This window comes from Onychomys torridus, chromosome 9 (assembly GCF_903995425.1).
Source record: "Onychomys torridus chromosome 9, mOncTor1.1, whole genome shotgun sequence".
Classification (NCBI taxonomy): Eukaryota; Metazoa; Chordata; class Mammalia; order Rodentia; family Cricetidae; genus Onychomys; species Onychomys torridus.
Window position 1 is genome coordinate 67,458,458 of NC_050451.1, and position 22,108 is coordinate 67,480,565.

Below are 22,108 nucleotides of genomic sequence, written 5' to 3' on the forward strand. Positions count from 1 at the left end.
AAACCGCTTACTCTACTTATAAGGCCTTGCTAAGTCCAGCATACCCGCTTGGATGTCAGCACCGAGGGACAATGCAGTCGGTCATTAGAGGAACTACCAGCATATGTCTAGCTGTGGTGGCTCTTGCTTTCTTTACCTCCATGTTCAGGGAGCAGCATGCAGCCACCCAGTCTCTATTTCCTGCGTTTAGGTTCTTCTTCCTCTCTCTTCCTCCTTTATCATTTTCTCCATCTATTCACAGACTGAGTTTTCTAGAGATGTCTGTGTTGACATTCCACACTTCATTTCGCTGGTTTAAATTGACCCATCTGTTGCTCCCTTTTTTTTAAAATTGTTTTAGAGTACAGAATGATGGTTTCATTGTAAGATTTTCACACATATATGGCATGGTAGCTTGCTCCATTAAGACCTTCCCCTGCTGCTCTCCCCTGTCATCCCTCCTCACCTCATCCTGGTTCCTTTCTGCCCAAATCGTGCCCTTCTGCTCTCTTCCCATATGTGTGTATATATAGTTGAAGCTGATTGTGCATGTCAGAGACAATGTGCTATTCTGTCTTTCCCTTATCATCCTCTGTTGTTAACTCCTCCTCTCTCTTTAAACCTCTTCCTCACCACTTATAGTCCCTCTTCTCCTCTCACGTCCTCTGTGTCTTTGTTCAATACCGATCCCACACAGAAGAGAAAACACAGAATGCTTTTCTCTCTGCTTCTGGCTTGTATCATGCCACGTGATCTCCAGTTCCATGCATTTTCCCGTGAGTGACACACTTTCATTCTTTATGGCTGCGTAAAATCCCAATGTGTGTACATGCCACATATTAATCCATTCACCTGTCAGTGGTATCTCGTCTGTTTCGTGTCTTGGCTAGTTTGAATAGAGCAGCAGTGGGCAGGTATAAGATGCCAACAGAAGGTCTGAGCAGGGCCCTGACAGAGGGAGAGCTGCAGCTCCACTGCTTCTGCTGTGTATCTCAAAAGGAAGATAAGCTGTCTCAGTGACTGCTAAATGTAAGGGTGTATTCCTACTACCTCGTTATCAAACATAGCCAATGCATTTCTGCTGAAGTTCATTAGTGTACTATTATTGTTCTCTCAGTTTTATAACCTTTATAGTGTTGTATGCTTTATCTCATATATGATGAAGTGGTTTTGTTTTTTTTTTTCCTGTGCAGAAATATCCCACCGAAGGTCTCTCTAGTGTGGTTCGGAATGTATTTGACTTTGATTCTTACAACAATGACATGAGGGAAATTTTGATGAACACTTTGCACAAATATGGGATCCCAATTGGAGCAAAGCCTACCAATGTGCATCTGGCAAAGGAGTAAGGAAACCTACTGTTGATAAATAATCTTGAGCATTGTTATCTGACTCTTAGATGTTGATAGTTCCTAGTTTACTGTAGACACAACAAACTGAGTTGGGTGGGAAACCCTGCGTGGATGTGGGAAACCCTCCATGGGTAGTGCTCTTCGCATGGCTACTATTTGCTGGCTGGTTCTCAGTTAAGTAGCATCATTTATAGTCCTGTAAATTAAGGATTTCAGTTATTCCGAATGTCCCACAAGTAGCTGTAACCCACTCAAATAAAGGGAAATATTTGTTTCTTTATCAGTCTCTGTTCTTTTGTTGAATGACCGTGGGTCTTGTTACTTCATAATCCAGTGCAAATGAGTATCCAGATGTAAAGACTGCATAAAGAGAAGTTCATTTACCAAGATGCTCTGATTCCAGTCACCAGCTAGCTTTCTTTAAGATAGGCTTCCAAACTTATCAGACGGATGCAGATCTGAGAGAACTTATTTTAGCTTTATAGATGAGGGAGACAGAACAATCAGATTCCTAGCACATGGGCTGACAGCACACCTTGTGTATGCCCAAGCCAAATATGTTGTTGACCAGAGGGAGTTGGCAGAGTTTATTAACTGGGAAATGATATTTTGATGGGTAGTTTATTGATAATACATCTTATGCCATCTTTGTCTACAAACCGTAGGTTATCATAAATTCACGGGGAACAATTACAGTTCTTAAGGTAAATTACTAGACCTTATTCTCTTGTGGGAGGCATTGTTTAGAATGAGGTTAAATTGAAATCAGTGATTACCCTGGCATTGTAAATTTTCCTAAGTGTACAAATCTTCATTCTTTGAAGTTATTATAAAAACACAGAAGCCAAATTTCTAACATACTAAGAATTTTCCCAAAGAGAAACAAATATTTCCCTTCTGTGATAAAAGCACCAAGATGGTATTATGTTAGATGTTCTGGGTGTACTGGTTTGCATTTTCGATGAGTAATTTTCTTTAAGGAAGAGTGAGTGGGAGTCAGAAGCTAATGGTTATGTTGTCTGTCCAGTACTAATATAGTGTGGTTGGTTGGCAGTCCTTACAAGGATTCTGAACAAGGTAATATGTTGGGTATAATGTATCTTCTCTATTAGAGAGTTCAGAACGTGTCTCTAATGTGCAAGCTTCTCTCACTAATGCTTTTCAGTTCCCTCTTACAAACTCTCATCTTTTCAGTTGGAGATAGGGTGTTTTACCACTGCTCACAAGTTTATGGAATTAGAATTCTAGCTCTGGAAAGCAGGCTTGTGGATTGCAGCTAATCTCCTAGTCTGGTATTTAATTTTAAAGATTAAAATACATACCAGTTAGGCATATCAATTATAAGAAAACAGTTGGCAGTTTTCTTATGGAAGGAAGGCAGAAATGGTTTGACTTCCTCATTGTCATCCTTAGTTTTAAACTACAACTCTTGGTGCAGTATGTTCATACTTGCCAGGGCAAGTGACTGCTCAGAGTGGAGCCTGGAGAACAGAGGGTCAAACTTGTGCTTGAGATTGGCTTAGACACAGCTGGCTGTCCACCCACTGCAGAGAGCTAAAAATAAGCGCCGAGCAGATATGGGAAGAAAGTGAGTTTTTCTTGTGGTAGAGGTGACTGTGTCCTATATAATTTGCACAGTCATTCAAAGCAGGTCTTCATCAGTAAATTCTAGTGACTTCCGCAGCTCAACAGTAGTGTTATTGTTTTCTGGTCCTTTCATGAAACCCATGGGTGCCCTGGACTCTTCCTGTCATGTTACCAGCCTCATACTGGAGAAGGCAAGTGGTAAAGTCAGCAAGAAAACAGCTTGGGATTCAGTAATCTGTCATACATCCAGACTGCCAGCCCCATAGAGTTTCACTTCAGGCATTTGAATTTGGGGGTGTTTCTTGGCTGAATGGGATCCTGCTAGTAAAATGACAGCATTTTATTCTCAAAAACGTAAGAATAGAATTTGCTATCCAAATCAGCATTTTTGAGAATGGAAGAGGAAGTGTTGTTGGTAGTAACTGTAAAAACAGATGTGGTGTTGAGACTGTCCTGGTCAAGGCTGGAGTAGGTGCTTATCCTCATGGAGCTTATCACTAAGCCCTCTGTTTGTCCAGTATCCTTTGCACTCCAGCACAGTCTTAATGTGTCCCTTGTCTGTAAAAGCAAACTGAAACTTTTTATAAGGAGTATACATTGGGTATCCTAATCTGAAAAGCCAAAATCTGAAACTTTTGTGTGTCAAAAATGATGCCACAGCTGGGTGTGGTGGCACATGCCTTTAATCCCAGCACTGGGGAGGCAAAGGCAGGGGGATCTCTGCTTAAAGCCATCCTGGGCTAGAAAGTGAGTTGCAGGGTAGCCAAGGCTATGCTGTCTCAAAAGAACAAGATAGCAAAGTGGAAAAATGAATACCTGAAGTGAAACACAGATGTGCTAAAACATATATAAATTTATGTTTAGACTATATGAATAAGTTATATGTAAAGCAAATTAATATGTTTATACTTGGGCCTCATTTCCACATTGTGTGTATGTATATATACATATATATGTGTATGTATATATGTATGTATGTTACAAATATTCAAAAATTCACATCCTCAAATTTTTCTGGTATAAGCTTTCACATGAAAGCTATTCCAGGCTTGGCCAATACAGCCTTTGACCCACTAAAGAACTGTCAATAGTAGTGTGAAGACTTTTGAAGGCATTGGATTCCCATTCCTAAGGTAGAAGGATAAAAAAAATAGTCCAATTACTTTGATATGCTTTTTCTGTGAATGAACTCTCTTGTTATAACCTGTTAATTCTCTTGTTATGTAATTAACCATCATCCTGATTGGATGGGAGCAAAGGTGGATACAGCTATACTGAAGATGAGACTTAGCCACCACCTCATATAACTCAAAAGAGAAATGCAGCAGGTGTTGGAGCAGAGGGAGATTTTTACATGCATAACACTGGGCCACAATTTGTCTGTCCTTCCTCAGTTCAAATCAGAATATGAATGGGGTGTTTTAAGATCAGTGATGTCAAGCCAGGAGTTTAATACCAGCATTTGGACAAACAGAAGCAGGTAGATCTCTTGAGTTAAAGGATAGCCTGGTCTACATATTGAGTTCCAGGACAGCCAGGACTCTGTAGTAAGACTCTGTCTTGGGGACTGGGGATGGAGCTTGGGGGGGGCTATGTCATTTTAGTGCCCCAGGGTGCAATGGTGAAATACCTAAAGAAAGTCCCCGTATCCAGGCCTACGCACAGTTTTTTAAAGATCCAGTGTGATTAGGAATTTACCTGTTTGTTTAATAGAGCTTTACAGACCTGTTGGCTTTAACTTGAGGAGTTTTGGTTGGTTTGTGTGTGTGATTTGGTCATAATGTACTCCTTCTGGATCCACAGCCATATTCCCAGATCCCAGTGCTGGGGCAGAACTGACACTCAGCCCTCCATTTCCCTAGGACCTTGAGGCTGGTTTTGGGTTTCGTTCTATCTGTCCCTTTGGCAGTTTCCAAAACATGAGAAGGGACATGTCAGAGAGATGGTAAATATGATCAAATTGGGCACACTGGGAGAAGTGACTTCAAAATAGAAATATGCTTCCTAGGGAATCTCAATTTCATTATTTTATTTGTTCTATAGAGAAACAACTAGTCAGAATAATCAGTGCTATGTGCCAGAAGTAGTCATACAAATCTGAGTTCTTTAGTGTCATAGGCAGACATGGGAATATTTGGATTACAACTAAATGCTTTAGTTTTAAATACCATTGTTTTTATGTTTTTATATTTATATGTGTTTTATGTGTGTGATGCTACTTAATTTATGTATATAATATATTCCATACATGACAGAATTAGTTCTATACATCCAAGGAAAGGCATACAGACCATCTACTATAAACATAGGTACCTATGCATATAGTTATAAACTTTCTAAGCATAGATTCCTTGTTTGTTCCTCAACTGATCTCTTATTCTGAAGTTCCTTTTAATAGTAAACAGTCTGCTATCATATCAGTGCTTTTAAATGAAAAATTTGTCATGCTGGAGACATGTCTTAGAAGGTGGGATGGGAAGCCCATTTTCTCAATTTCTATTTTAAATGACTTACACGTTATATTATACTTAACAGTAATTAAAATGAAGGAACTGTCATTTCATACATCTAAAATAAAATGTAAATATTTTAGAATGCAATTATTATAGCATTTTTATTCTTGTACTAATGTGATAATGATAATGGGATAATATAGGATGCCATCAGAAACACTGTAGGTAGGTAACGATGCCACATACTCTTCTAGGCAGTTTTCTCTACACAAATTAAAAATAATTCTCAAAATAAACCTATTATATATACACATCCACATATACATATACCATGTATACAATTGCATTTGTAGATAAGTAATTTGAGACACAGACTCATAGAAAACAGGGACAGAGTTGGTGTGTGTGTGTGTGTGTGTGTGTGTGTGTGTGTGTGTGTGTCTGTACCTGCATGTTGTATATGTTCTAATTCTAATAACAGTCTAAACAAATTATTGGCAACTTCTGAAACAGTTGTTAGACACTGAAAATTACCACTTTCAAAATAAAGGCAAAGAAATGTGATACACACACACACACACACACACACACACACACACACTTATGTACACACATGCATATATCTAAGTTTTCCTTTTTGCAGCATGATGGAAGATCTTGAATAAGACTCTGAATGATTAATGCAGAAAAGATAAGAACTCTAGAAGTTTTTGTAGATGCATAAATTTTGTGTATGTATAAGAAGCACACACACCTGCACTCCCTCTTGCTGGAACACAAGATGAACTCCTGAGGCTGTGGCCTTTGTGAATGGCCGCACAGAAGGGTGACCTCCAGCTTCCAGGCCGTCTGCTGCTGCTGCTCCCCTGACTGATACACAACCTTGAACCCACTTAAATGGCCACTCTTTATGCCCCAGAGTCCTTGCCCTTGACTCAGTTTCTCTTCCAGTACCTCTTCATTTATTCTTAAGCTACCTTTCTTATTGCTACTTTGTAAACAAAAATAAAAAGAAACCAAAGGCTTCCCTTACTCCACCCTACGGAAATAACTGGTTTGAAGTTGTTTTTGTTTCTTTTGGTTCTTGTTTGATTTTTGTGAGACAGGTCATCTTGTATTCCAGGCTAGCCCACTGAGCACTGGGCCATAAGCATGTGTCATCTTGCCTGCTTTCTGTGATGCTGGGGAAGCACTCTCCCGACTGGTTTTTTCACCAGCAGAAATAACCGAGGATAGATCCTCCAGACCTTTATAATCACTGATGCTCTGTCATGTTCCTGAGACATCCTTGTTACAGTCGTTTTATCTCTCTGGAGCTTTTATCTTAGGACATGTGTTCCTAAGAGGCATTCTTTCTAAAACACTTCATTCTCAAGCTTCTTTGTTGAAAAATAAAAATAGCCAAAATGAGAGCTTTAATGATGTATAACACTTTGCTTCCTGTTCTGCTTTTTCTCCATTTCCTTCCCTCCTTGGATTTGAAGCTTAAGATACTCATTCTAACCACAATGAACATATTTGTAAAACATGTGAGAGACTCTCCAAAAGAAAAAGAAACCCAGTTATATCACTGCTTTGTGACTCTTTGGATATGGCTAAATGTCATTATGCTTCCAGACATATACGAATGTTCTCACCAGACAGCCTGCACGTCTAAAAATGACTGTTCTGTGTGACTACACTTTAGAAGTGTCCCTTGCTGGTGAAGAGGCCCTATTAGAGCCTTGCAATTACTCCTCAGATGTCTTGTTGCTAGGCATTCTCCTACTGCACTTTCAGATGCTTTATTTAAAATGAAATTTCACTTTTAAGCAAAATAATATAACTTTGAATTGATGAGTTACAGAAGTATATTGACCAGTGGTTTTATGAAGAGTTTTTGGTGGTCTGTACTTTAAGGGATTTAATGTGGTGGTGGCTACACTCGACTTGGGTATGGCTTTCTACACTGTTTTAGTTTTAGAAAATAGGTATCACTTCTGCATTCTGTTTTTAAAGCATCTACTCTGTTGACACTGGAATTTTTCATTTTGTTTTTATCTGAAAAGTTAAGTAAAGATCTATCTATCTATCTAAAATTGTTCTTTCTTGGGACTTTTGCTTCTATTACAGTAAAGCGTTGGTCACACTACAACACTTGCTCTGAGGTCAGACCAGTGGCACATTCACCTGTGGCCAATGCGAGATCAAGTCAGCTTGTGGTATTTCAGTACAGTAGGTTTGGGGCTGGTATGCATCAACATAAAAATGCCAAATGAGGACATACAGAACAGAGAGAGAGAGAGAGAGAGAGAGAGAGAGAGCACATACATATGTGCCTGCCACCCAGAGCCTGAACCTAGAGCCTCTTGCATGCAAAGCATGTGATCTGCCACTGAGCTAGCCCCACCCCAACCCCATATAGTACATCTTTAAAGTATCGAAAATGATTGTAGATGCTATCTTTCAGCTCTTAACCTCATGCCATATGAATATTATTAGCAATATCAACTCCCTGAATCTACACAGTGTGCATGTGTATTGAAATTTGTCTTACATAATAAGGATGGGGCAGGTATTAGACCACAACTGTCTACTTTCCAAATTTATCCATTGGATGTCAAGATTTTCAGATATTTTGGAAATTTTATACTTGCCTTTCAGATTCTATTTCCAGACACCTTGGAATTTTTTGGGTGTGTGTGTGTGTGATTTTATGAATATATTCTAATCAGGTTCCTTCAACTTAATGTAGTGTTTCATCACTTCTAGAAGTAAATAAAACCATCTTACCTATAAGATGCCAACAAATATCCTGCAGTCAGGATTTTTTTTTAACTAGTGACACCCACAAATTCTTCAAATTGAAGACATGCTCACATAGACTCCATTACCTGGTACTTCTGTCTTCAAAGCTATGATTATTAAAGTGGTCAGCTTTAACTGATCAGTCTTACATCACTGTGTACCATCTCTGTTGCTGCAAGCCATAGAGATATGAGGTTAGAATTCAGCTGATACTGACAAAGCTAAAACCTGACATAGCCAAGGCCTCTGCCAGAGGGAAGCCAAAACTCAAGGTGTTTGGGTGATACTGGCTTTTGAATGTATCAGCTGTTTCCTACAGTGAATTTCTTGTGTGCTATTGTAGCTTTTCCATTTGATTCTTTTCCCAAGAACTTCCAACAGTGTGGCTGATAATTTGTTGGGTACAATTTCCCCCATACTTTTGGGGTGTTTGAAGACAGTCACACAGTCAAGACTCCTTTGCCATAATCAGGGCTTTTTTCCTCTTATTCTAGCATAGACTAAGAGTCTGCCGTTCTGCAGTCATCTTCATTAGCAGACAGTCTGGCCAGTGCCATTCCGGACAAGAATATTTCATCTGAGACACTTCTCAAGCACCCAAGGACAGACTACAAATAGATGAGCACTAGCATGCCCTAAGCTCATCTCGCCTACAGATAGGAGAAACTAGCCTCACTAACCTTAAATCCTTAACTCCTTACCTTCACCCAGGTTTATTAACACAACACCCTAATTTAAGGGATTTACTGCTTGCAATTCCAGGATGGTGTTCAGCCATCTGCCAGTTAATGAGATAAGGTAAATATGTTCCACTGACCCTATGGGACAACTGCCAAGGGTGGGTGGATAATAAGTGCCAGTCTTTGTTTCTTGTGCAAATTCAGCTTAAATCTCTCTTTCATTAGTCACTCCCCTCTTGGGTTGTAAATGAAAGCTGCTGATTACTGCTCTGTGTTTGGATCTTGTCACCTTTCTCTATGACCCTGAAAATTTCAAGCCTCACATTGTATTGCCAAAGAATTGCCACTTCTAAGTGTATATAAACCAGTTCCCCCACGGCACTTGTAGAACTGACTTAGAAGAATAAAGTGAATGGATTAAAAGAGTTGAGTGTATGCAGATTCATTCGATATCCCTCAGATTAGATCCCAGCTGCTTACAGCGTCTCCTCTGGACTCTGGGAAAGAGTTATCTGGGGCTGGACCCAATAGCTTTTGATACTCTGCCTCTGTGAGTTGTCTCTAAATCATGACCACTCAGAGTAAGCCTGTCTTGAGGCAGAAGCTCCTGTGTCAAGGGTGGAACTGGGGCTACCCAGGAAAGAGAGACCTGTTGCTCTGCTGCTTGGGCTCTGACACATCTGGATAGACTTCATTGGGGGAGTACATAAGGGGACCCAAACCTGGAACACTGAATTAAGTGATCTTTATGATTCATCCAACTCTTAGTTCTATGATTTGCTGTCCTTGATTGCATAGGGACGCTGAAGGGCAGAAACTCTTTATCCTGAACCATTCATCAATCATTACTTTACCAGCCGTTCTAGCAGATGTTAGTAATACTCCCAGTGAAGGTTGCTGAGAATGTCCTGTTATGAAAGCCATTTCTATGCCATTGTGGCATGCACTTCAGGATTGTTTGGTGTTTTTCTTGCTTTGCAGAGCAGTGCTGGGTATGTTTGCCTGCAGACAGAGCAGCTCCATCTACTTAGAAATGACTAATTCTTGGGATTTCCTTTGGAGTTGTCTTTGCAAGGATCTCTGTCTAAATTTGATTTCCTGCTTTAAAGACTTACTCTATGTAGTTGGGCTATCGACCGCAACCGCTGTTTCTCTAACAGAGCAGCTGGGGTCTTCAAAGTATGAGAAGCAGCAGAAAGAGCATCCCAGCCAGGTGTGTTTTTGCATTAGTTCACTTTCTTCAGGTTGGAATGATCAGTAATTCACTGTTTATCTCATTAGAGCAAAAATGTTCTCTGCCCTTTTCTTTCCCCACGGTACTAGGTGCTGTTTCCTTTTATATAGTGATTGCTTGGGTGGGTGGGTGGGGGGGATGGGTTATTTTTACAAGTAAGATCACAGTGTTGACTGTGAGTTCTAAGATAAGGAACTCCACTCTGCGTGTCTGTTTTCACTTATAAAAGAGTCGTTTTCAGAATGCCTAAGGTCTTATGATGATATCTCAGAATTAACTTTTTAAAATACCTTTTGAAAGTATATTTGCTCCTTCCCTTTCCTCCTTCCCTTTCCTCCTTCCAACCTCCAGTGCACCCCCAACCCTCCAGTGCACCCCCAACCCTCCAGTGCACCCCTACCCCACTCTCATTCAAATTCATGGCCTCTCTGTTCTTTAATTGTTGTTATAATCACGTGTGTGTGCGGGCAGGTGTGTGTATTCCAGAATACAGAAATACAATCTGCTCAGTCCACATAATGTTACTTGTATGTACATTTTCAGGGCTGATCATTTGGTGTTGGCTAAGCAGTTGGTGTGCCCTTCCCTGGGGCAGCCTTTCTCCCACTCTCAGCATTCCCTAGCTGTCTGTAGTTCTTTGTGCAGGGTTGAGGCCTCCTGGACTCTCCCCTGTCCATGTCAGAGTGTCTATTGGTGTCATCCTTGTTGAGCTAGTGTGTAGGCGGCCATGTTGGTGGGACTTCACAGGTGTAGTTTCTGGCATTTCTAGAAGACAACAGTCTCACGGCAGACTCCCTGTTCCTCCAGCTCCTACCATTTTCCACAGTACTCACTGGGCATTAGCTGCAGGTGCTGTGTTGTGGCTGTATCTCTTGGGACTGGGCTCCACAATAGTGCGCTTTGGCTTGGTTGTGGTTTTCTGTAATGGTCTTCATCGGATGCAAAGACGAGGGGTGAGAACTAAGCTTGTATCTGAAGGTTTGGAACCAGAACCCTCAAATAAAAGAGTGTGCAGCATTTGTCTTTCTGAGTCTAGATTACCTCATTCAGTATGATCTTTTCTAGTTCTATCCATTTACATACAAATTTCATGATTTCATTTTCTTTCTTTTTTTTCCCCCTAAAATACTGAACTTTATTAGAGAAATGGTACCAAAAAATAACAAAGATTCAAACAATTGCTCTATTCTACTTACATATCATAAATAAGACAGCGGTTGAAGCAAGACACACTCCTTCACAATCTTTCCACAGGTGCCCAAGCATTTCTGTATCAGAATAAGCTGTTACCAGCCAACTGTATGTGGCTAAAAGATTAAAATGGCCATCTATACTTTACATAGTAAAGTATTTTCCAAAAGTTTAATGTACACAGTGACCAAAACAAAACAAAACAAAAATATATATATATATACACACACAGTAATTTGAACACCTGAAGATGATTAAGCAGCTTCATAATTGAACCAGGCTTTATGACTTACAGAATGGGCCTTTCTATTCTTCAAAGTATAGTTACAACAATATTAATATGGAAACAAGATTCAAGTTGGAACCAAGTGATTTCATTTTCTTTACAGCCGACTAGTATTGTATAGTGTGCACGTACCACATTTTCATTATTTGTCATCCATCAGCTGAAGGACATTTAGGTTGTTCCCACTGCCTAGCTATTGGGAATAGAGGCACAGTGAACACGGCTGAGCAAGTAGCTATGGAGTCAAGTCATCAGGGCACATGCCAAGGAGTGGGATAGCAGGGTCTCATGGTCGACTTATTTTCAGGCTTTTGGGGATTCCCACACTGATTTCTAGGGTCGTTGGACCAGTGAATGGACCCAGCAACAACAAGCGAACATTCCTTTTCCCACGTTTGTTGTCCACTGTTTTGTTGTTCTCTGCCATTCTCACTGGGGTAAGATGAAATTTCAAAGTTGCTCAAAGAAATCTTCCTCATTGCTAGGGACACGGAACATCTTTTGAGATTAGCCAGGTTTTTTTTTGTTTGTTTGTTTTTGTTTTTGTTTTTTCCTCTTTTGAGATTTCTCCATTCAGATCTCAGGCACATTTTTTTTTTTAATTAATTGACTGTTTTGTTTTGTCTTACTTTTTGACCTCTTTTATATATCCTGATACTAGTCCTCTGTCAATTGTATAGCCAGAAAAGACTCTCTCCCTTTCTTTTGGCTTCCTCTTCACCAGACTGATTGTTCCTTGGCTGTGCAGAAGCTTCTTAGTGTCATGAAGTCTCACTTGCCAGTTGTCGGCCTTGATTCTTGGGCAAATGAGTCCTCTTCAGACAGTCCTTTCCCACACCTGTGTCATGGAAAGCACGGCTGTGTTTTCTTCTAGCAGGTTCATTGTTTCAGGTTTTGCATTTAGGTCTTGGAGTCACTGGGAGTTCGTTTCTGTGCAAGGTGATAGACACAGATCTAATTTCCTTCTTCTGCATGTGGACATCAGTTTTTCCAGCACCATTTGTTGAAGATACTTTATGCTCTCCAGTGTTCATTCTTGGCATCTTTGTCAAGTATTAAATGGCTGTGATTATTTCTACTCATGTTTGGGTCTTCGGTTGTGTTCCATGGGTCTACAGGTCTGCTCTTGTGCCAGTTTCCTATTGTTTTTATGACTGTGGTTCTGTAATCCGTCTGAGATCGGGACTGGTAATGGCTCCAGCATTGTGCTTCTTTCTCAGGGTTGTTTTGCCTATCTGGGGTCTTTTGTGGTTCCACATGAATTTTAGGAGGTTTTTGTTTTGCTTTGCTTTCTGTTTCCTTCTAGATTCCAGAGAAGGATGTGCAGGCCTGGCTGGCTGGAGAGATTGGATGTGGGAGGCCTAAAATTTTGTATTGTTTTGGAACTCCATGAATGTAGACAATGAAATATGATCATATCTACCTTCAATTCCTCTTTCAGCTCCCCAAGTCTCTCTAACACATACCCCTTCTGACTTCAGGCACCTCTATGAGACAGGATCTCTTTACTCTTTAGCCCAGGCTAACCTGAAACTCACTATGTAGACCAGGCTGGCTCCAGACTCCAAGAGATCTACTTGTCTCTACTTCTCCAGTGCTGGGATTAAAGGTGTGCACCACTACATCCAGCCATCTCTCTTCTTTGTAAATGACCCATTAAGTCCAGTCAATGTCGTCCATATGTTTGTAAATGTGCAACCACCCACTGGAGTATGGGCAACCTACTAGGAGCTATAGAGGAACAACTTTCTCCCTTGGCAGCTGTCTGTTGCTAATTCCTCCTGAGATGCAGTAGGCCTTGGGAGCTCCTACCCCATCCATGCTGGAATTTTGGTTGGTTTGATCTTGGGCAGGTAACCATAGCTACGATTCCATGAGTACAGCAGCCATGTCATGTCCAGAAGACAGCACTGCATAGCTCTCCTCTTCTTTTGACCCTCACATTCTTTTCACTTCTTTTTCTGAAGAATCATTGAACTTGGTGGAGTGCGGCATGGGAGGTGTTGATAAAGATGCCCCATTCATGGCAGAGCACTCAGTCACTTATTCTCAGCTCTTCAACCAGTTATATTTTCACAGACTTTGCTTTATAGTCTCTTGCTGTATTACGATTAGCCGCCGTATTATGAGTAGGTGCTGTATTATGAATAGCTGTTTCAGTTCCTTCATTGGAAAAGAATAGTTAATGTGTCCAGTCTACAGAGAAATCTTCAAGATGTGTGCATTTTAAGTAGTCTGCATAATTATTATTCTTTTTTTTTTCTAGACAGGGTTTCTCCGTGTAGTTTTGGTGCCTGTCTTGGATCTCGCTCTGTAGACTAGGCTGGCCTCGAACTCACAGAGATCCACCTGGCTCTGCCTCCCGAGTGCTGTGATTAAAGGTGTGCGCCACTGCTGCCCAGCACAGAATTATTCTTAATCCCTTAAGCTTTTGTAAGTGAGGTCTTATAAAAGCCGGTCACATGGCCAGGTAGAAACTCCTTCACCAAAGCCTGTTGTAGCCCTTTCCCATTTGCTTGCCAGTGGCCTGCATCCTTGTTGAGATTCTTCTAAGTGAAAGCAATGTTAAGAGGTACTCAGAGCACAATGGGGAAGATTTGCCAATTGCAGTTTGCCTCTGAGAAGAGAAAATAAATAGGTCAAAATACTGGTAGTCTTGATGTAACCAACTATTAACTCATTAACCAGACACTTCCTAAGTGCTGAGGGACGGGGTGGGGTGGGGTGGGGGGGGGTGCACTGTATGGCGGTAGGAGCTCCAAAGGTGAGGAGGACTCAGTGTTATCTTCAAGCAGGTCACAGTTAACTGAGAAAGTAGTTAAGGAACAAATGGTATGTGCCGTGCTGTAGCTGTCACTGGGAAAAGGCATTTGCCCCTGGGGAGAGTCCACAGAGGTGAGGAAGCTGACGGTGTGTGATGTTATTCTGTGGTCTTGGACACATGCAGGATGGGAGAACAATCCAAGCAGAGAAATTTGATGTTTTAAAACTACGTTTTATTTCTCACAAACCTGCTGCAGAGAGTGTGTGGTGGTCAGCAACAGCTTGCTAGGGTGAGTCAGTTCTCTCCTTCAACCATGTGGATCCTAGGACTCAAAGTCAGATCATCAGGCTTAGCGGCAAGCACCTTTCCCCTACTGGGCCATCTCACTGGCCCCAGCTAAAGAAAATGGGTGTATTTTGAGGTACAAGTACTCCATGATTGGCAGCGTGAAGTGGGGGCATGCAGGGTGGTGAGGCTGAGGCCAAAGAGCCAGCAGTAAGTTCATGGGAGAAAAGGGCTTTTTTCATTTTCTGAACATGATAGACAGGATGGTGAGGAACCCGAGCATACAGTCTCCTTAGGAAGCAGCTGCAGAAATCCCTCTGTTGATGGAGGGCCTAATGGCATGTGGCAGTAGGACAGAAAGGACAATATTGAGAGAATGAGGTGGCCAATCAGTGGACCCTAAATGAACTCATTGAATAAAGCCTATACCCTGCTCCGTGAATCATCAGCTTACTGAATCAGAAACAAGTGTTATTGGCAGTGAATGCCTTTGTTCTCTAGGGTCTTCCCTCTGTGAGTCTGTCCTGGGGGACATTCAGGAAGTTTCTACACTCCCAGTCAAGGTGACTGGAGTTTGCACTCCCAGGCATCCTTGGAGATGATTAGCAAAGGAAAGAAGACAGGATTTGAAACGACTAAGATGTCGAACTTGAAAAAGGATGAAGTTTAAAGCCGGGATCCAGAACTGTGGTCGGGCAGCATCTGCGAGGAGGAGGACAACCAGAGGCTGTGGTTCAAGCTGTCAGCATCTGCCTTGGCCTGAGGAAGGCAGGAAGGTTGCACAGAGACTGCTGGGTCATTCTGGAAAGCAGGAGGTGTACTGGGAAGTGCCAGCCAAAAATAGCAGCTTCACACAAATCAGATGACTGTGTTTCTGTGGCCCTGGCAGGCTCTGGGTGGCAGAGGCACACGTTGTAAATGAAACTAACAACTAAATGTAGACTCAGGAATAGAGGAGGAAAACACACAAGCTCACTCACATATACACTGTGTTTAGCAAAACAATGTAAGCTTGCCAGCGGCTTGTGAGCTTTCCGGAAAAGAGAGTCTGAAATTCTTGGCAAAGGAGGGCACTACTGAGAATTAATAATAATACCCATTACTACTAGCTTACGTTTAAATGGGCTTGCTTTCTCTGTTAAGCATATGACTCAAGTATTGAAAAGTGTGTATGTTTTTAAGATAGGACCTTACTATATATAGCCCAGGTTTATCTCTCTCTCTCTTTTTTTTTTTTTTTTTTTTTGGTTCTTCCAGACAGGGTTTCCCTGTGTAGCCCAGGCTGGCCTCGAACTCACAAAGATCCGCCTGCCTCTGCCTCCCGAGTGCTAGGATTAAAGGCATGCACCACCAATGCCCAGCTCCAGGTTTATCTCTTAAGACTCTAGTTAGCCTACAGTAGCTCAGACTCCTCCTGCTAGATTATAGGCAATATGCCACCTACCCAGCCTTGTGCTGACTTTTTATTTTATTAGGAAAAAAATTAAAAATTTCATAGATTCATTTCTAATATATTCTCTCTAAAACTGTATTCTCTCTACTCTTAAATTGGAAAATTACAGACTCTATAAAACTTTTCTGAGTTCATATGCATAAATTTGTATGGAAACCCAGAAAGGCAAAAGACTTGATTAATTGGTTGATTTTTTTGCCCCAGAATGAAATATGAGGAGGGACTCAAAGGCAAATAAAAAATAAATGGATTGCAGCTTAAGGAGAAGGATCTCCAGGCTGAGTGTGGTGGTGCATGTCTGAAATCTGAACACTGGGGAGTAGAGGCAGTCAGATTAGGGTTCAAGGCCATCCTCTGTTCCATAATGAGTTCAAAGCTAGCTCCATGAGACCCAGTCTCCAGGAGAAGGGATAGCCCACTGAAGGGGTGGTAGCGGAATGGAATTCTAGAGAGAGGAACTGGCTTGGAGAAGCATTAAAATGCACGTGTTCAGGGAATAGCAAAAAGTAGTTCAAAGTAGGCCTGAGTTACAGGTTGGCCTAGACTATGAGGAAAGGGTAAGAGCCAAGGAGAGTGTGTCAGGAATGGTCTGTGAAAGATTTTAAGATGTTAGGAATGAATGAGGCCAGTAAAATTGGAGTCACCCTCTTTCTTCTCAAGGATGGTAATAATTGTTGAGCTTCTGAGTTGGTGGAACTACCCTCAAGATTCCCTTATTCCATGAACATTAGTAGTTCTTGTGGTAAGGAAATGTCTTAGGAATTGTTGATAATAGGTATGTCAACAACTCCCAGTTGCATAATGGCCCTGGAAAGATCCAAATCTTTTTCATGTGTTTTCTTTCAGACTCCAGAAATAGCATTGGCAAAGGTTCAGAGAAGGCAGAAATTTGCCAGAACATGTGCTTTAAGAACCCAGCCCCCCTCTTTTTGGAAGTTTTTCTGAGACAGAGCTCTTACATGTCCTTTAGACTTTGTTACCCTAACTTCGGTGTCCATATGCATCGTGTTATGATTATCTGTGTGTTTAAAAAAGCAAACCTTTTTCCTTTCTCTGACATGCTCAAGCCCTCTAATTTGACCCAAGTCATAATTTTGATATGCACCTTTCTCTTACTCAAAACTCTGTCTCAGATCTTTGTTACTGCTTCCACAAGGGATTAAGAAACATCACAACACAAGTACTAAAATATATCATTGTTTTAAAACACATAAATTCATGAATGACACTGAAAATAAAAAGTGATTCTATTTATAGCCCCTGAGTTCATGCTCTTCCCCACTAAAATCAAGCCCAGACATCATTCCAACCAGGACATTAAAACAGTTCAACAGCACCGTGACATAATCTTAAAATCATGAAAAATGTCATCATTGTGTCAATCAAATCAAACATAAAAACTTAAGTCTGCTCAGAATTGGATGACACATTTCAGTAATGGAAAAGAAGGCCTTTTTGCTAACTACTTACCAGGATACAACCATGCACACAGCATTTTGTTGATTATTCCAAAGCTTGTTCATACTCCAAGCACATGCTTCCCCCTCCTCTGACTGCTAACTTACTGGAGGGAAGGAAGTTAGAAATGGTCTTTTATCCCCCACAGCTTCTGAGACCTTCATGGGAACTGAACAAGGGATGTGTCTTCAGCTGTAGTCAGTATTGCCAATAGAAGAATATTGTCATTGTGTGGTTCTGGATGCAGTTTATATGAAATATCTACAGGCCCATCCCATACTCTGCCAGCCAATCAGAGCTATTTTTTTAGATAGCTGGGCAGGGCTTGAGTTCCATGACTGTTATTTAGAATGAGTTTTCAACTTCTTCTAAGCAGAGTTCTGAATATCCCTGGTATTGTTATTAGGAACTGGGTTTGAAAAAAAATTACCTTTTCTCAAATGTATGGATTTTTTTTCTTATTGGCATCTGATATTATTTATAAAATTATTAGTGAATATATTAGTTTCCTTTTCAAATGCTGAATATCAAGCCAAGAGCTTTGCTCATGTAAGGCAAGCCTATACAACTGAGATATATCCCCAGCCCTGGATTCATTTCTTATGCTGGGTTATCAACCAATGGTTATTTTTAAGCAGTTCTCTATCTGTAACTAGATCAAGATGTGAAACCATTGTCTTCAAACAAGTGGGATTATTTAGAGCCCTTTTATACTTTAAAAAAAGCATACCTATGGATCAAAGGACCCATCTGATTGGTAGGTGCAAATATTTTCTTTTTTGGTTTTTTGAGACAGAATTTCTCTGTGTAGCCCTGGATGTCCTGGAACTCACTATGTAGACCAGGCTAGCTTCAAACCTGGAGCTCCTCCTGCCTTTGCCTCCCAAGTGCTGGGATTAAAGGCGTGCACCACCACCATCCATCAGGTAGTGATACCTTCCTTCTGATTGACCACGGTCACTCCAGAGAAGCAGAGCAATGCAAGCCCTTAACCTACAGCGGTGCTTCTCACTTGGTGATTGTCACAGCTGCTCCAAGCCTTAAAGACTATAGACACACCTTTCATTGTAAATGACACAATTAATACTGAGACACTAGCCTTAAAGACTGTATAGACACACCTTTCATTGTAAATGACACCATTAATACTGAGACACAAGCCTTAAAGACTATATAGACACACCTTTCATTGTAAATGACACCATTAATACTGAGACATTAGCTGGCATCCTTTTTCCAATTTTTCATAAGTGGTTACTAAGAGAACTAAGAACAAAACCCAGATCTCTTTGCATTCACCAGTACTGTGCTAAGAAAGAAATTAATGTGTCTCCTTATGTTTCTCCTCCTATATTTGGAGACCAGTGAACTTAGGAGAAAAACTGAAGTAACAGTTTGTTCCCTAAACCAGAAGAGAGAAGAAGATCCCACTCTAGGGGATCTGCTCTGTTAACACAGAAACACATTTTATTACTTTATTTAAAAGAACACATCTGTAACTGGAGGTGGAGCTTTCTGTCCCATAAGCCCAATTATACCTGTCAGTCACTTCCAAATTACCCCTCAGGCTTATAGCAATTATAAATGCTTGCCCATTGGCTCAGACTTACTACTAGCTAGTTCTTACATTTAAATTAACACATATTTCTTAGCTATGTTTTGCCACGTGGTTCATGGCTTTTTACCTCATTTTCTACATGTCTTGCTTCCTCTGTGGCTGGCTGGCATCTCCTGAATCCGCCCTCCTTCCCATCATTCTCAGTTTGGCTTTCCTGTCTAACTTCCTGCCCAGCTACTGGCCTGTCAGCTTTTTATTAACCAATGAGAGCAATACGTATTCATAGTGTAGAAAGGATTGTTCCACAGCACACATCATAGTCTTCTGATTCATCCTGGCCCCAGCAACCTCCCGCTGTCAATCAAGATCATGGCCTGGGTACTTAAAATGTATTTTATGACTTTGTTAAGATTTATTATTAACAAGTAATAAATAACTATTTATTTATATTTTCATTGATGTGTATGGGGAGGGAGTGGCCATTGGGGTCAGAAAGGGCATTGAATGCCCTACACCTAAAGTTGGAGGTAATTGTGAGCCGAGGTGGATGATGGGAATCTAAATCTGGTCCTTTGTAAGAACACCTAGTGCTCTTAACCTCTGAGTCATCTCAGCCCCTATATGTTTTAGATAACTTATCAAATGTGTCCTTAGAAGACACTCACTGTAAGGTCCCTATCTTCCTCTTATGTTTCAAAGGGACAAAAAGCATTCTTGACCAGAATGTTTATTCCTTTGTCTTGTGCAAAGAGTAATCAAAGCTATATAGTTCTATTTAGCTTATAGGAATGCATGCACAACCACAACTTTACTGAAAACAAAATAACTTGTAAGTGCAAATATGAACTCTAGCCAGGCGGTGGTGGTACACGCCTTTAATCCCAGCACTCGGGAGGCAGAGGCAGGTGGATCTCTGTGAGTTCGAGGCCAGCCTGGTCTCTAAAGCGAGTTCCAGGAAAGGCACAAGGCTACACAGAGAAACCCTGTCTCGGAAAAAAAAAAAAAAAAATATGTACTCTGTTAATGACCCCCATACTTATTCAAAACATATTTTGAGTTATGGCCACCTCAAGAACTTTGAACTCTGAATCTTTGTTGTTGTTAGGTCCTATCATGAATAAGAAATGTGGTTAAATGAAAATGACAGCTCCCTGGTCCCATTTTTTCAATTTTGGGATAAAGGATGAGGCTTTATTCTCAGGCTTGCTTGACGCTTTAGACTTTATTGTTACCGTATTTGCTTTAGTATGTGAACACTTTCCTTCAAAACTGCTTAAACCAGATGTAGTACTGCATGTCTGTAAGTCTAGCACTTGGGAGACGGAGGGAGGAGGTCACAAGCCAGGGGCAAGCCTGCTTTTACATGGTGTGTTCTAGGCCAGCCAGGGCTAGACAGCAAGACTGTGTCTCTAAAAAGAAATGGAAACTTGCTGTAGCAGGGCCCACTGTCGCATGCCTGAAGTCTTAGCACTTGGAAGACTGAGGGCGTCCATCCAAGGCCAACCTGGGCTACGTAGTAAGATCTGACTCAAAACAAAAAGTTGTGTCTCTTTAAACAAAATAAAGCAGAGATGAAGCAATTCTATGAGAAGTCAGAGGAGTAGCTTCCAGGGGGCTTCCAGGGGACTTCTGGGTCCTGGGTTTGGGTCACTGGTTACAGGGGTATATTCAGCACTAGGTGATGCATTTACATGAACATTCCTCTACAGATTACATATTAATCACCAAATAACAGTCTGTGGGATTTTTCTTTACAGTCATCTAACAAGGGTCTAATACTAATGTACCCTGGTTGCTGCTTGATTCAAAATGTAAAAGAACAGACTGAAAATGAAATTAATTGCTCCAATTTCCTTTTTTTTTTTTTGGTTTTTCGTGACAGGGTTTCTCTGTGTAGCTTTGTGCCTTCCCTGGAACTCGCTTTGGAGACCAGGCTGGCCTCGAACTCACAGAGATCCACCTGCCTCTGCCTCCCGAGTGCTGGAACTAATGCCGTGCGCCATCATCACCCAGCTTCCAATTTCTTTTAAGGCTTCCTATACTCTACCAAGAATTTGCATGTAAAGTTACTGCACGTTTTATTAATTCAAATGGAAAATAAGTTAACCTCAATTATAGTTGTTATTAAGGTGAAATGGGTAGTCTTATTTTCTGAGTGTCTTTTCATCCTAATGTACACTCTAAATATAATGTTATAGACTTCATTCTAAATAAAAGGGAGCACAACACACTTCTAAGTAAATTTATGTGTGCTGCTGGTGATTGATGGCGCATGTGTTTCCCCCGACTGGATGTCCTGGCTAGTTTTCTGTCAACTTGACACAGCTAAAGTCATCTGAGAGGAGGGGCCTCAATTGAGCAAACGCCTCCATAAGGTCGGGTTTAGGCAAGCCTGTAGGCATTTTCTTAATTAGTGATTGATGGGGGAGGATCCAGCCTATTATGGGTAGGGTCATTCCCTGGGCTGATGGTCCTGGCTTCTATAAGAAAGCAGGCTGAGCAAGCCAGTTAAGCAGCATGGCCTCTGCAATAGCTCCTGACTCCAAGTTCCTGCCCTATTTGAGTTCCTGTGCTGACTTCTTTCGATGATAAACAGTGGTGTGGAAGGGTAAGCCAAATAAGCCTTTTCCTCCCTAACTTGCTTTGGTCATGGAGTTTTATCACAGCAGTAGCAACCCTAACTAAGACTCTTGATAATGCAGGGGAAATGCTTACTTTTTTCCAATTACCTTTGACAGGTTGCCTCTCCCAGAGCAGACGTTCATGGGCTATTGGATCATTGGTCAGGCTGGAAATGGGATGCAAAAGATCTTGTGTCCAGTTGAAACATCTCACATTGACATAAAGGTTGTAATCCTTATTATTTCCTCTACACGTTAAATCCTACAAACTTTTCAAATATTCTGTAGATACACTGCCTGAGTCTGAGGAACGACTTACCAAGTGGTTGGCTCTTGAGCTTCTGTGCCAACTTAGAGGTCAGTCTGACCCCCAAGGAATTCAGTGTAGGCCATTGCTATTGGCCAAACAGAACTTCTATG

General features: G+C 41.1%; 1 protein-coding gene across 2 annotated transcripts in view; it reads left to right on the forward strand.

Annotated features, from left to right (window-relative positions):
* Vwa8 (von Willebrand factor A domain containing 8) overlaps positions 1–22,108 on the forward strand; it is a 346,670-nt gene that overhangs the window by 213,073 nt on the left and 111,489 nt on the right. For both annotated transcript variants that reach the window (XM_036198655.1, XM_036198654.1), the window contains exons 26-27: positions 1,173–1,324; positions 21,806–21,914. In XM_036198655.1, coding sequence (XP_036054548.1) covers positions 1,173–1,324; positions 21,806–21,914 — 261 coding nt within the window. The remainder of the gene's footprint in view (positions 1–1,172; positions 1,325–21,805; positions 21,915–22,108) is intronic.